This window comes from Echeneis naucrates, chromosome 19 (assembly GCF_900963305.1).
Source record: "Echeneis naucrates chromosome 19, fEcheNa1.1, whole genome shotgun sequence".
Classification (NCBI taxonomy): domain Eukaryota; kingdom Metazoa; phylum Chordata; class Actinopteri; order Carangiformes; family Echeneidae; genus Echeneis; species Echeneis naucrates.
The window spans coordinates 17,659,948-17,675,328 of NC_042529.1; the positions used below are offsets into that span (position 1 = coordinate 17,659,948).

General features: G+C 42.4%; 1 protein-coding gene across 1 annotated transcript in view; it reads right to left on the reverse strand.

Moving 5' to 3' along the window:
• Positions 1-15,381, reverse strand: part of ryr2a (ryanodine receptor 2a (cardiac)) — a 167,236-nt gene that overhangs the window by 42,986 nt on the left and 108,869 nt on the right. Inside the window, 17 exon segments of the mRNA XM_029527137.1 lie at positions 1,274-1,512; positions 3,769-3,829; positions 5,216-5,265; positions 5,508-5,629; positions 5,788-5,852; positions 6,874-6,989; positions 7,366-7,489; positions 7,680-7,755; positions 7,874-7,951; positions 8,092-8,229; positions 13,079-13,168; positions 13,280-13,358; positions 13,514-13,677; positions 14,008-14,148; positions 14,242-14,332; positions 14,552-14,772; positions 15,197-15,366. Of these exon segments, the coding sequence (XP_029382997.1) occupies positions 1,274-1,512; positions 3,769-3,829; positions 5,216-5,265; positions 5,508-5,629; positions 5,788-5,852; positions 6,874-6,989; positions 7,366-7,489; positions 7,680-7,755; positions 7,874-7,951; positions 8,092-8,229; positions 13,079-13,168; positions 13,280-13,358; positions 13,514-13,677; positions 14,008-14,148; positions 14,242-14,332; positions 14,552-14,772; positions 15,197-15,366 (2,025 nt within the window).

Below are 15,381 nucleotides of genomic sequence, written 5' to 3' on the forward strand. Positions count from 1 at the left end.
AGGTGGTTTTCATTCATTTCTGGGATTTTTACTCCGTTGCGAGTGTCTTAATATTTGGTGCCATTTTATCTTGACCAACCAAGTCTTTCATACCTTTATCATACAACAACATAGCACTTGACACAAGCTTGATTTGCATTAATCATCTAGCAACAACAGCATAATTGGATTTGTAGTGAGTGAGTGTCTCTCACTTGACTTTGATAATACTTGCCTAACAGTACTGCAGATGCTGGCTCAAGTGAAATTGAGGCTGAGTGATTTCTTAATCTGCCCCCCTTCAGGCTCTAAATGTCATAATCAAGATATTGTGTAAGAAGAATTCAAAGCATGATGAACCTTTGCCTTTGGTAAGGTATTGTTCCACAGCTGTTACTCTTTGTATCCACATCTGCCACTTGGTAGATACTATGCCCTTTTCTAGTAGGCAGGAAAGTTCCCCTTCCCTCAGTCTCAGATGGTTTCTCAAGGCCTGCCTTTTGGAGAGTCTCTCACAAGTCAGAAGCAGACCCCTGAAAGATGCTGAGACTGACCTTTACTAATTTAGTAATTTTTCCCATCTTGTCCTGGCTCTGTTGAAGACTCTCCCGATGATGCATCACTCCAGGCATTTTCTAATCTCCCAAACCAGTGAGTTTGGGAGACTAGTGTCAAATAAATGGCACCCATTACTACAGAGCTGCACTGTAAATAAGCAGGCCAAATATTTGGGCCTTTATCCAACAAGCCTTGAAGGGTAGTACATATGTCAGCTAGGCTAACTTGGCTTCATCTCTCAAGTCATAAGACTTGCATACGAGGTCTCTAAGGTCTGGGCAGAAATGACAACTGTTGCAGGCTCTGACAGTGGCACAGTAAGTGTGGATCCCTGATGTCCTACGGTTATAGGTCATCCAGGTCATCCACTTACCACTTCTGGTGGTCAGGAAGAATAAATGAGAACCTGTTTTACAATGTAACTAACTGTTTGCCAGAGTTTTACAGAAACGCTTATGTAGAAGATGGTTGCTGGATGTTACTCTCCTTTGTCACCTTCCTAGCATCAGGTGTTATAGATATTATATGTGGATCTCTCTGGATTGAATATCCATGTATAACATACAGTCTCTGGCAGACATCAATAATTTATAGAACCTATTAGATCACTTGCATTTTCCTCAATTTGAAATTTTTAACTGGCATAAAAAGTTGTTTTCACAAAGAAAGACTTTGGCTTTGACTTTGGTACGATTTCAACCTTCATGCCTTAGTTAAACATGAAATGAATGCTCACATATTAGGTCTTCTCCAAACATGTTTTGTCCAATGTGTTCAAACAGGGAGCACAGGACAGGAAGCAGGGCGAAGGTGGTGTAGTTGATGATTTGAGTGACACCCCGTGGCTGCTCTCTGCTGTGGGTGAACTGGCCAAGCTTCAGGTTTTCTTGTGTCTTCTCCAGATCCTCTGCTGCACTGTCAAAGTATGACCGCAGTGCTGTCTTCACTGACTCCATACCCGTCTTCATCACTGTCCTGATACATGGAGAGAGATGTTTTCCATCCCTATCTTTAAGAGATACATCATTGCACCAACTGAGGGACACGTACTCATTCAACTAGCTACTGAAAACAAAAAACAATGTTTTAAAGGGTCAGAACAGAAGCTTGCATTTACATCATTCAGTGCCATGGGTGTGCAGCATTGAGGCACTACTTATTCCTCTCCATACTTATTTTTTTAGTGCCATGGGTGTGAAGCACAGGGACATTACTTATTCTTCGCCATACTTATTATGACCCTGGCGATAGATACGTCAAGATACCTCAAGAAAATATGTTTAGCTCTCCCCACACTTGGGTTCTTTCTTAATTTTTACCGCTCGTGTGATGATTGACCTTTTCCTTGCAAAGAAAATAAAAGCTTGTCGGCTGGTAGAAGTCTCTATTTCATTCTTCACCAGCAGCAGAGAATTTCCATAACAGTATCTCTCTTTCTGTCAGTTGCAACTCAGGAGCACAGAATGGATGTTAGCAGAAGGCTACATTTCTCAAAACCAGAATATGATCAGGGTGAATTTTGAAGACTGGAAATAAAACATGTACTCTTCCTGGCAACAGACCCCCATGGCACTCAAAATTTCCCTGGAATTTTCTAGTATCAGTTTATCATCCAACTTAGATCTTTATACAATTATAAAGATATATATACATATCAACAAACTGGTTTCCAATAACAACAACAGATAAAAGGCATAGAATTCCCATGTCATTGAAGCATCATTGTCACTTTGTGATCAAACCTTCTAAATACTTCAGAAACTGTGTGAAACTTCCAGATAGTCAGTGAGCACGTGAGAGAGAGACACACCAAGTTCGAACTATCAGAAACAGAAAACATTGAGAACGTATATTTCTACCTAATCTCCCTCAAAGAACAGGAGAGATATGAGCTTCAAGACAACAGAGCCAGACTCACACAGAGCAACAACGACGGGATGGTCCTTCTTGAAATACAAGAGGACACACAAAATCTGTGGCCTGAAAGCCCTGCTGGACAACGCTCTGGCCAAACATGTCTCATCTCCAGAAGCTGATATTGAAGCTCTGCAGGTCAACCTGAAAAAAATCCAAGAAGATCCTGCAACGTTTTAAAATGTACCTTGAGCATCAGACCATCCAAAACAGGGACCTTCAACTTAAACTGGAAGCTGTCCAAAAAGAGAAGGAGGCCTTTCAGCAAGAGGTGGAAGCAAAGAAGCTGGAGGCTCATATTGTCAAACAGCTTTGCAACATGGCTCACAAGGAGTTAGAGAAGACAACTCGACAACAGCGCCTTCATCAGGACTCACAAACAAAAGAGCTGAAGAAAGACCTTGCATTTGAGAGGACTTGAGAGGACTGACAACCTGAAGGAACAGTTGGACAAGCTGAAGGCCACACGTCAGAAAGAGAAGGAGGACACAGAAACAATTCTGGAGAAATTCCAGGCATCCCATCAAGTCCAGCTGGAGGAAGCCAAAATAGAGACCAGTGAAATCCGACCCGCCCTCAAAAAGGCACAAGATCAGCTGGAGACAGAACTCCACTTCCTACAAAACAAAACCTTGCTGGAAAAAGAGAAAACCTCTTCAAAACTACTCTGAACAAGGAGGAGGAATTTCACCAGCATCGTCACCAGATCTGAAGCCTGAGAGCTACAAGAGACTGTTTCAAAGACTGTCTCAAGGAAAAAGAGCAAGAGAGGGAGAAGATGGAGAGCTCCACGAAGATCCAGCTGGAAGAACTGGAGCGTAGAATCACCATAAAGAAAAAGAAGTGGTACCATGTTCATGGGGAGCTTTTCCATTTCTCTTCTCTCCTGTTCTCTCTTTCTTTCTCTCCTCTTTGAACTTTGAAAATGTTTGGTTTGTTGTAGTTGAGGAAGTTGGACCACAATAACATTAATGCATAAATCAAGTTGAAGGAGAAAAACTCTGATTTTGCATCAAAAAATATAAATTTTTAATTATTGTCATCATAAAATACATTATTATTGTGCTGTAAAATCCAGAACAAAAATTACAATCTCCCACAGTAACAAGGTAAAAAAAATCCCAAACAATCTTGAAACAAAATATATAGGAATGTATTTTGAATCAGGTTAGGTCCTTTATTTTGCAGGATATATTTTGCACTCTCAAAATTGCTGTGAGGAAAATTTCTAGTTGATTTTTGCTCTTTTATTAATCTATTTTTGTTTTACTTTGTAGTCAATCAAATAGAACACACAGTGTTCATGTTTTCCCTTACCTGGCATCCAGGCTTTGTCCCAGTATCTGCAGACAGTTGACTATGGATGTGGCATTGTTACCTGGAGAGCAGAGTGGGACACGTAATGAACACACTGTTTAAGTCTGGGGTTCATATCTCAGGAATATGAAGAATCAAGCACTGAACCACAAACAGAGGAACAGCCTGTACTACAAATATGATAAAAGATCATTGTTGTCAAAGAAAATGAATGCTACATAAAAACAGCAAAACTCTCATAAGCACAAGTAACACAACTGTACAAACACACGTAATGCACTACTACTAAGGATTACCACTTTGAAAGCTTTGAAAGTTAATAGTCTCATAGTCTAATTGAAATACAATTAAACATCACCATTTTTTTAGACCATGTGTGTCTCCTTTTTATTTTGAGGAAAATGACATCACTTTCACAAAACATGGCTGCTGAGCAGAAAATGGTAAATAATCATGCACAAATTTGCACACACTAATGCACTCATGGCATACACACACATCTGATCAAATACTGCTTTTGAAAATCAACAATGGTTCTGAAGGGTCATTTCTCTGACAACATATCTGTGCACTGGATGGTACAGGAAAGACCGTTGCTAACCCTAACCCTAACCTCATTCATCTTCAACAGCTTTATCTGTTATCTCTGTGAATGTGAAAATCTTAATTTGCTCCACCATTCATATATCATCTATTTTTCCTTCACACTGGGAATATTAGGATGACTTTACCTTAATTTTCCCCCAAAAAATATACCTGCACGGCATTTAGTGTGACAATCCAAGTTATCTTTCAAGCATGTACGTGATCACTGCTATAGAGAGGCTTCTTGGTGGACTTGTCTCATCACACAAGAGCGTGTGTGGGCTTTGTTGATCAATAAATAAGCTTGTCTGTTCAGACATCATGAGGCACAAAGGGCTTAATAGGTGGAATAATTGTATCTGAATATGAAAGTGGATGAATGATGTGATGAGACATGACACGTGCTTGACGGTTATTGAGACTATTGTCACATGATATTTTTACCAGTGGTCATGCAAATTCTGCAACTGAGAAGCTGACTAGTATACAGTGCATCTTGCAACACTGACACTGCAGGGACACACTGGTTCACTCCTTGTCATTTAGGCAATAACAGGTATCAGGTGTCTACTGCGTTTGTTAGAACCTTTGTTGTGCCACTGTGACAGTTTCTGAAATGTAGACCACATGAGGTGTTTCATCATAATGATCTAGTCATAAGAGTGTAGCATTCTCCTTTTAGATAGACCTTTTCACTTATTCTACAGAACATGTAAGAACAGGAAGGTAATGTACATGTTCTCTATGTATCTGATGCAGGACACTGATGCCATGTCATGAACCCATTCATACTGCACTTACCTAACACTTAACACTTTGACGTCACATCAACCAGAAAGCATTGGGCATAAACCATCCTTACCAAATGAGGATATCCTATGTCTGACAAGAACTCCCAGTTTGCAGAAAAGACTGAAAAGTTTAAAAAAGAGAAGAGGAGGCAGAGAGGAAATCAGAGAAGTAGACGAAAGCAAGGTGAGAAATAATCAAATGACAGACCCTGGCGAAACAAGATTGTAGGAGACATGCCTGATGTCAACCTGCCTAGACCTCCAGCAGCATTATGACTGCCACACAAACTTCAGTTACACATATTACACATTTAAGCTACAATACAAACAGTGACACTGGAATCATGCATCTCTTGTACTCACCTCGTCACCATCTCCTTCTCCTTGTTGGAAGCATGGCCACCACTGCTAATAGGATTGATGGCTGTAGACAGGAAGTAAAGCCTATGGTTTTTAAAATACTGGTCCACCAATGGCAAGACAACCTGTAAGTTGAATAGCATACACACACACACACACACACACTGTAATTATCTCTCAGAATTGATATTATTTGTCAGTTTATGATTATTAATTCATCATTTGCAGTTTTAGTCACATTTACAAAAAATAATAAATTCATTCTCCTCTGACAAACTCTGACCTTGCCAAAGAACTTGATCTGCTGTTCATGAGGAACCTTCTCTCCCTTCGTTCTTGTTCCCAGGTCTATGACATTATGGCAGAATAGAACAAAAGATGTTGAGATCTACATTTACTTTCTGCACAGTGTCTTTGGGTGTAAGCATTATCGTAGCTGACAGAGGTCATTTAACAGATGACACCTTTTAGATTTGAATGAGTTCATTTGCAGAAATTTGCAATTTTCACATTGAATAAATGTATGTCTAATGGGATTTAGAAATTTATCCCATAAGTCTCTGATTCAACAAAACAAATGACAGCAGATTGACATGACTCCGCAAAACAAAGGCATTGCCGGTTTCCTCTTGCTTTTAGTTGCTTCTTGTCTCAGTGAGTTAGTGCTGTATGTGCTACCACAAGATTCATTCATTGGTGCTGAAGCCAATTCCAGCTCACATTGGACGAGGGTGGATATCACCCGCTAGTCCATCACAAGCCAACAGATAGAGATAGACAGAGGCAAACAACCTTTCACATTCACACCTGGGGCAACTGGACTAACCACTATGCCACTATCACAATATTATCTATATAAACTTTTCCGTGGGGGAACACTCCAACAATCAAATAAATCTGCACTAACATAAATGAGGCAGCACGGAGGTTTGATTCCCAGCCCTGGAACCTTTCTATGCGGAGTTTGCATGTTCTCCACATGCCTGTGTAGGTTTCCTCCGTCTACTCTGGTTTCCTCCCACAGTCAAAAGAGATGCATGTCTAGGATGAGTTGTGATTTCCCTGAAAGTGTGAGTGTGATTGTGAATGGTTGTTTGTCTCTGTCTCTATATGTTTGCCCTGCAGTAGTCTGTCCAGGGTGCACCCTGCCCTCGCCTGTAACGTGGCTGGGAATGGCTCAGGCACCCCCTGTGATCCGGAAACGTTTAAGTGTGAGAAAATGAATGAGTGAGTGAGTGAGTGAACATGAATCAACATGAATGTTATCATAATTTTCAAAACTTTCCCATTGATGGCTTGAATCCATCAATACTACAAATCTTTCAACTTTCATCTGTTGTACATTCAATAGAAAGCAAGGGAGTCTCACCAAACTCCATCATATGTTGGTGGGCTTGATCTACATATGTGATGAGTTGCTGGAGGAAGGTGTAGGCGAATCGCTTCTCTATAGCTGGAGTGTCCAGCTCCTGTGACTTCACACCTCTGCAAACAACAACATTTCAACAATATTAACTGACATTTTGGGCAACACACTCCGTGCAGATCCTTCTTGCTTCTATCCATCAAAGCTTGACTCAGATGAACTGTTGTTTAGTGTAAGTTTTGCTGAGCTGCGCCTGCGGAATGACACCACAGGGCTGAACTGTTAAATGGCAGCATTATGTCTGCCTAGAGCTACTCTAGCTGAATGAGATCTTTGCACTAGACGCAAGCCTGTTCCTTTTTTGTTGGTTCAACAAGTACAAGCACTGTGTTGTGTGACCACATCTGATTATTATTTTAATTATCATTGATTATCATTTTAATTCAACTTTACTTCACTTAAATTCTGTGTGTTGAGTGTTTTCCTGTTTGTCACCTGGACACAGTATAACCGTTGATCTGGAGGAACTTGAGGATGTTCTGTGCTTTCTCTCTGTCTCTGGATTTTTCTTTGGCAGTCAGTGTATCATATGGAACCAGAAGGGGATGGTTCCCTCCACCTGCAGACAGTAAGACCGGAGCGAGATGGAGGACAAGCACAGAGAAAGTCCAGGACTTTCTGTTCTTTGTGTGGAGGCCTTCTCACTTACCATCATCATAATATTTTGCTTCAGATTTAGCATTGAGGCAATAATGTGTACATCAGTGATTGCAGTGTGAATGAATCACATTCACACAAGTCATGTTTACCTTTGGCTTCCAGCTCCATTTTCTTCTTCCTAGCCCAGATATTATGGTAATTCTCTGCAAGCAACTCTGCCATGGACTGGAAAAGATATCGTGAAATCGCGGGATTCTGTTGTGCAAATCAACTCATCTATTTACTCTGAGTTAGTTCTATGTTTAATTTATGCTGTACTGTGTTAATAGAGTAAGGCTCCTACCTGCATGTCTCTGGACAGTGTAACATTGCTCATATCAATAGGTCTTGGGCTGAAAGATGGAGCTCCTTCAAAAGACAGCTGTGGAACAGATAATCTGCTGTACATCATTGTACATCACTATACATCACCCTGTGTAATTGTTTATTCATATTTTATGTGTGTGTTTGTGAAATAATCCGTATATTAGTGTGTCCATCAGCATGTGTGTGCATGGTTACCTGGCTAGCTTGCGATATCCTTCTGGACTTGTTGTGGATTCTAGCAGGGTCTCCTTCTCTGGTCCTGTCTATGCTCCAGCCCCACGACAGCATGGTCTTCAGAGATTCTCTTACCGACCAGCAGTAAGAATCTTTATCCTGCCACATTACACCCATCTACATTAGACCATTAGAAATTGTCCTGTGCTGCAGCTGTTTTCACTAATGAATTTAAACAAACACATTCAATTACTCAATGTCCATTAAAGATAAATGTTAGGTTTCAGTTAAAACTTCCTGTTATTTCCATGGATATGGACATATAATTTGCTGCTGCGATGTGTACTATTCGTTATCATTAAACGCCATTAATCATTAATAATAATGATATTTACTGCACATTTAGTATGCATGGCACAACCTTGTAGCATTCATGGTGGTTTTCATGCTGGAAGTCTAGAACAGGGATTCCAGGGATGCTAGAGTGACAGAAGCCAGCATCATGGTGAGGACAAGAAGGAAATGGAGAAGTGAGGTGCAACAGAGGGGGCTTGTCTCTGGTGAGATGCAGGAGGAGCCCAGCCAGGAGGCAAACTACAGAACCCAGTCCCTCCACGTACCAGAGCCTACCGAACCTGGCAGAATAGTTCCATGGCGGATTAAGTGGCCCCCAGCCAGCTGATGGAGTGAGTGTTTGCAGTTTGACCAGGATGTGTCCAACATCATCCATGAGGAGAGGTTGACAGTTGACTCAGAACACTAAATGCCATCATCATCAGCTCTGCCTCAGAGAGATTTGGCCAGCTTGAGAAGGGAAACAATAAGAACACCTCATACACCATGAACCACAGGACCACCAAAATACACCAACTGCGCTGAGCTTTGTGCGCTCTCGAAATGGTACAAGAAGTATGCTGATGAGGAGAAGCAGTCATTGGCAGAACTGCAAAACATCCTGCAGAAGAAGCTGATGGTCCTTGGCAGAGCTGAGTGGCTTAGAGAGAGAGCCAGAAAGCAAGGAGCCTTCATTTCCAACCCGTTTGGCTTTACAAAAATCTACTTGGGAACAGGTCCAGTTGTCGCCTTGAGAGCACACCAGAGGAAGTGAATAGTTTTCTCTAAGACGTCTCGAGTGATCCAGTGACGGGAGTTCAATCAGAAGGAACCAAGTCTAAAGGAGGTTGAAGAGGTCATTAAGGCAGCTCCATCAGCATCTACCCCATGCCCTAGTGGTAAACCTTACCTCCTCTATAAGTGCTGTCCTGAGCTTCTCCAGCACCTCTGGAAGATCTTGAAGGTGATCTGGCGAAGAGGGAGATTTCCTGACCAGTGGAGGTGTGCCGAGGGAGTTTGGAACCCCAAGAAGGAGAACTCAAGAAACATCAACCAGTTCTGGACAATCTTAGTGCTGAATGTTGAAGGGGATGTGTTTTTCAGCATTGTCTTCTGGAGGCTGACAGAGATTCTCCTTCCTCAAGAACAGCTACATTGAACCCTCGGTGCAGAAAGGTGGGATCCCTGGATCCCCTGGCTGTTTGAAGCACACAGGTGAAGTAATGCAACTCATAAGAGAAGCTCATGAGAACAGAGGCAACCTTGCTGTGTTGTGGTTGGACCTGAGGGGTGTACTACGAAACGAGATTAGTGAGATTAGTTATGCTGCGAACATAACCTGGTCGGGACCAGTTTTTGTTCCGACTTTCGGTTTAAAGTTGGCTATAAAAAAGAACCGCCCCTTCACCGATCATCCTCGTTGAAAATGACCTCGCTGTTTCTGGAAAATCCAGTGCATTTAGGTGCAAGAATTGTTAGATGTACTCTTTGGAGGGAGAGAAAATGACGTCAAATGACGCCTAAATGCCCTTTTTTATGTGAACGTGCACAGAGCCTGACGAGGCAAGCCTGAGTCAACAAATCAAGTTGATAATTACCTTCGTGATAGTCATTGGAGCTTTCGGCTTTGTCGAGCCAGTTCACCCAAAGAAAGCCCAGCTTTGTTGAGCGTCCTTCGTAGTATACCCCTCTGGTCAATGCTTATGACAATGCACAATGTTCCCAGTAAAATCAAGGATCTCATCCTGGATTATTACAATAATTTCAGGTGCAAGGTCACTTCTGGGTCAGAAAAAGGAATAATAACAGGCTGCACCATCTATGCTATCCTTTTCACCCTTGCCATGAACATGGTGGTCAAGTAGTCTGAGGTGGAAGGTAGAGGGCCCTTGAACACGTCAGTTGTATGACAGCCACCAATAAGAGCCAAGATACATGACCTCACCATCACTACGACGTCAGTCCCAGGGTGTTGGTGGATCTTACAAGTTCTTGAGCCAGGATGAGTTTTAAGCCCTCCAAGACAAGGTCCATGGTGTTGAAGAAAGGGAAGGTGTCTTACAAATTCTGATCGCTAATCGTATTAATAGTCATTCTATCTATTACAAAGCAGCCGGTCAAGAGCTAGGGGAAGATCTTTAATGCCAGCTTGAAAGATACCACCGCCATCCTGAAATCCATGCAAGAGCTTGACACTTAGCTTACCAAGGTTGACAGGTCTGGTCTCACTGGTGGATTTAAAGTCTGGATCTACCAGCACTCGATTCTGTCCAGAGTCTTGTGGCCCCTGCTGGTCTACGCAGTCCCAATAGCCCATAAGAGTCCCAACAGTTGAGCTACTCAAAAGAAGTTCAGTAGTTTCTCCAGAAGTGGCTGGGCTTTCCACACAGCCTCACCGACGCAGCATTGTATGGGACAAGCAAACCTTGCAGCTTCCATTCAGTGGACTCAAGGAAGAGTTCATGGTGGTTCACACGGGGGAAGACTTCCAGTGCAGGGACTCCAGGGATGCTAAAGTGTCAGCAGCCAGCATTGCAGTGGGGACAGGAAGGAAGTGTCGAGCAGAGAAGGCAGTGGAGGTGGCAGAGTCACACCTGAGACAAAAGTCACTGTTGGGCACTGAGGGAATCGGCAGATAGTGTCTGGCCTATTTCCAAAGGACCGAGGTTGGCAAGGCTCAGGGCAAGGAGAGACACTACCTTCTCCGGGAATTAGTGAGAGCGAACAACTAGGGCAGTAGGACTCCAGCAGCAGGGAGCGTGGACCAGATGGGAGAGTACACTGCAGTGCAGGATCACCTGGTCAAACATCATGCAGACAGATTTCTGTTGTGTCCGGTTCCTGGTGCAGACAGTCTACAACACCTTGCCAAGCCCAGCAAACCTCCACATTTGGGAAAAGAGTGAGACACCCTCCTACCCGCTTTGTCCTGAAAGAGACTCATTAGAACATCTCCTCACCGGCTGCCCAAAGGCTTTGACACATAGCCGCTATCACTGGCAATACGACCGGGTGCTAACTATTGCCAAATATTGTAGCTGTTACTATGCCTGAGAACATTGGAATAAGCCAAAGGAAAAATGCGAATTTTCAGTCCTCACCTGTGTCTTTTCCCTGTTTGAGGGTAACTGGGGATAACACAAAGCTAACAATGATTCCAGGCACACAGATGCTATTGATCCCCTTCAGCCACTCATTGACTGCACATTTACCTACTACAATAGAATTTTAGCAAATTGTAAAGATTCCACAAAGGTTGTAGTAAGGATACCACCAGGCAGACTCTCAGCAACAATTGGGCACAAAATGTGTGCTAAGAATTCCAAACGATTAGAACAACTCCTACTATAGTAAAAACTAAATTTACAGCTATCAAAACTCCCCAAAACTCATTTACTAACTCGCGCACCATCACCTTACTTTCGCTACTCATAATAGCCTCCAGAAGTAAGGATCTTTACACAGGGATTTGACCTCAACTGGGTGATGTAGTTTATCAATTGTTTGGTGTCATTCGATGCAGCAGCTCTTCCCCTTTCATAAGACTACAAACATGGCCGTGCTGCAGTTGAATTTATGATCATATTAAGCATTTTGTTCTCCTTAGCACAGGTTAAGGCAGTTGCTGAGAGTTTAATGTCAGCCATTAACACCAGCAAAAACCACCACCAACCAAAGAAAGCAGTCCCTGTTGTTTCAAAATGTTGGCGCTTCTTAAAACAATGGCGATAACAACTGCTTCTCATTCAAGCCAATCATATTTACTGATTTAAAACACGTAAAACACTTACAATGAGGAAAATCAGCAATGGGTATGTAAAAAGATGAGGAGGAAAAAGACACTTTTGTTACCTAGCAACAATAGAATTCTTTTGTGGCAACTTAATTTCGAATCTCTACACTAACGGAAGACAGCAATTCTATTTCAAAATAAAAACATTTGTTATTGTAACCTACTAGACTCAGGCAAAACTAACTACAAGCCTTCTCCACACACACTTTGACAGGCAGCTGCAGGCTGATCTGGGAAAACAGTGGACATTCCCACAGCACACTGTGACAACTTCATTTCACCATAGAAAAAGCCACCAGGCTTTGGTCAAAGAGGGCTGATCCACAGGTAGCTGCTGAGCCTGATCAACCCTGGCTGGGTCGCCTGGGCAAGGGTGTATGTTGTGAGTCCCTTATGACACCTTATGACGCCAGGTTACAACACTAATGATGCGTCCCAGTGCATCAGGGAGATGTTTCTTGAATACTGAAGGGTTATGCCAGCCATTATTCGCTATGCATCTGTGTATTTCTACTTGCATATTTTTCTTTCATTTTTCCTCATACTCCTGCTTTCTTTCTCTTCTCTCCTAGCCCTCTCTCCAAGAGAAAAACTGATAGTGAAAGTGATATGACAACTATGGCAGCCCATGACTTCATGAACAAACTGTAACATTTGCTAACCCTCTAATTAATGGAATGTCAGTGATGAATGATTAATTTAAGTTGGAATTCCATAAGCAAAGGCCCACAGATGGCTCACAACCGGCACTCGTCAATAGAAGCAAACTAAATAATGGAAAGTTATATTGGAATTTTTTGAACAGAACATGTAGCATTATGTCAGCTGGTGTTGGTTTTGTGATCTAAGGTCAGTAAACCCAGACAGCGGCATGCAGGCTACCTTTTCAGGAAGGCCTTTGTACGGTTTCAGTAAAGGGTGGCTCTTGCTGATTTCGCATATTTGTTCCCCATATGACCAGCCACTGGAAAACTGTATGATTATAGATAAGAGGTATTTCAAAATTCAAACATTTTTTTTTAATCACAACTACTGAGACATATCGGTGACAGTACTACAACAGCATCCTATGTGACTCCTTACCTTCTCTATGCACCATTTCTCATGGTTGTGCTCTGCATATCTGGTTATGAAATAGTCCAGTTTATCTGGGACAGTCACACTGATGAAGTTAGAAAAGAAGAGACAAAGGCTCACATAGCAGCAACCTTCAGACTTTACGTCAGTGACAAGAAAAGTTTAGAATGGTACAAATTTTCTATGCAATGTTTTATAAATACGAGCTATTAACAGAGATGCAGTGATTATGCTGTTTACTTCGTGGTGTCTGCAGGCTGTGGTATGAAGTTTCCCTCTGAGTCCATAGACGACTGCTTCTCCATCATGGCCATGTAGTTAGACTCCATGTAGTCTGGAGGAAGAGCTCCTGCCACAGCACTCAGACATGGCAATGCCAGCTTAAACAGCTCCTGGTCATAGCGCTGTATCATCAAGACACACACACAGTAGCTGCTTTCCACATCATACTTGTTAGCATTTGAATTTCAGAAATTCCTAAATTTCACATGCCATAGTGACTATGGGCTCTGGGGTTAGCTAACCTGATTACGTCATAGTGACACTATCAAGGTTATATAATTTTTGATTTACAAATTGAAGATTACAATGGAAAGTCTGGTTAACAATCTGGTGGTGTGAAGTTTGAAAGGGATGACCAGCTACTTTCACTGATTTTCACCCATCTTTAATATGGGTTAGGGTTAGGGTTATTGTTATTCTGTGAGAAAATTAGGCTAAATGACAGAAATTACCTTGAATGACAGAGCATCAAATATACCCCAGAACAGTTTCCTGGAGAGGTGAAGCTCTTCGTCCAATGCAGCTCCAAAGTTGCCCCAACCTCCAGCCAGGCAGTAATACTTCCAACAGCGCTCATAGTGATTGGTCAATAGCTGGGGAGTGACAAGGACACTCATGAACCATGTCCCACAAAGTCACAATGCAATAAAATAAATGCTCTGTTCATGTTGCACATGGCTTCTCACCTTCAGAGGCATCTTGGTGTGTTCATTAAGCAGAGGAACATCAAACACCAGTCTTCTGAGCAGGTGCTGCATCATTGAGGGTCTCAGCTTACTGCACATTAGGATCATATACATGAGTTGGCACATGATGTAACTACAGCAGTATAGGCAGTATAAAACATAAGAGAAAAAATTAAAAGCGTAACTTCATTCACAGTAAAAAAACAAACAAAAAAAAAAAAAAAACAACAGTTAAACCTCTGAACACAAACATACTGTATGTAGAAACACTGACAAGTCTTCAAATCGTCTGTTTAGTTTCCAGTCTTACCCACAAACAGCCAGCAGACACTCCTCTATCGCATCCCTCTGGGCCTTGGTAAGGCAGCAGCCTTTGGACAGGCGGTAAATAGTGTGGAGGAGGGAGTCAATCAGTGAGGCAAACGGCTCTGTCCCAGCAAACAGTGGTGCACATTTAGTCAGGAGGGGCAACACAGCTGTACACAGATACCTGTTGAGGGCAAGGGCCATGTCTGTGGCACTGAGGGTAACCTGGTACAGACAGAGCAAGAGATGAAAAGGAAGTGTGGGGAGGAAAGTGTGATCAGATTTCTGCATTTGGAATCTGAATGCGGATGGGTACATCTACATGGCCAAGAGGAATGGATTAATAACACATTCCACTTTCATCACTCTCTGGAAATACAAGCTTTTGAATTTTTCCTGTAAACAGGTGGCCAGTGGGAGTTCCGGCCTGCAGCTGGGCCATGTAGTGCATCAAATGTTCCATAACAAAATCTTTTACATTGCAGCTTCAATGTTAATTTGAATCTGACTGCAGGTTTGCATGACTTTGCATGACACTGCAGTTATTTTTCCTACCTCATGTAATGTTTAGGAGCAACTGCAAAAATATTTGCCCCACCACACACACACACACTCACTTTCACTTACTCAATCACTCCCATACACTCACGGTGTCCAGGGAGGCTGCAGCTCTCAGGTCTGGTAAGAATCCAACTTCCAGCAGGTGTAGTAGAAAATTCTGGTCTTCTATTCCATAGACCCGATCCAGGAACAGAACCATGGCTGCTTTATGATCTGGACAGAAACCAGCTGACATGTCTGGCTCCACCACCATCCCATCTAGGCATTCACAAA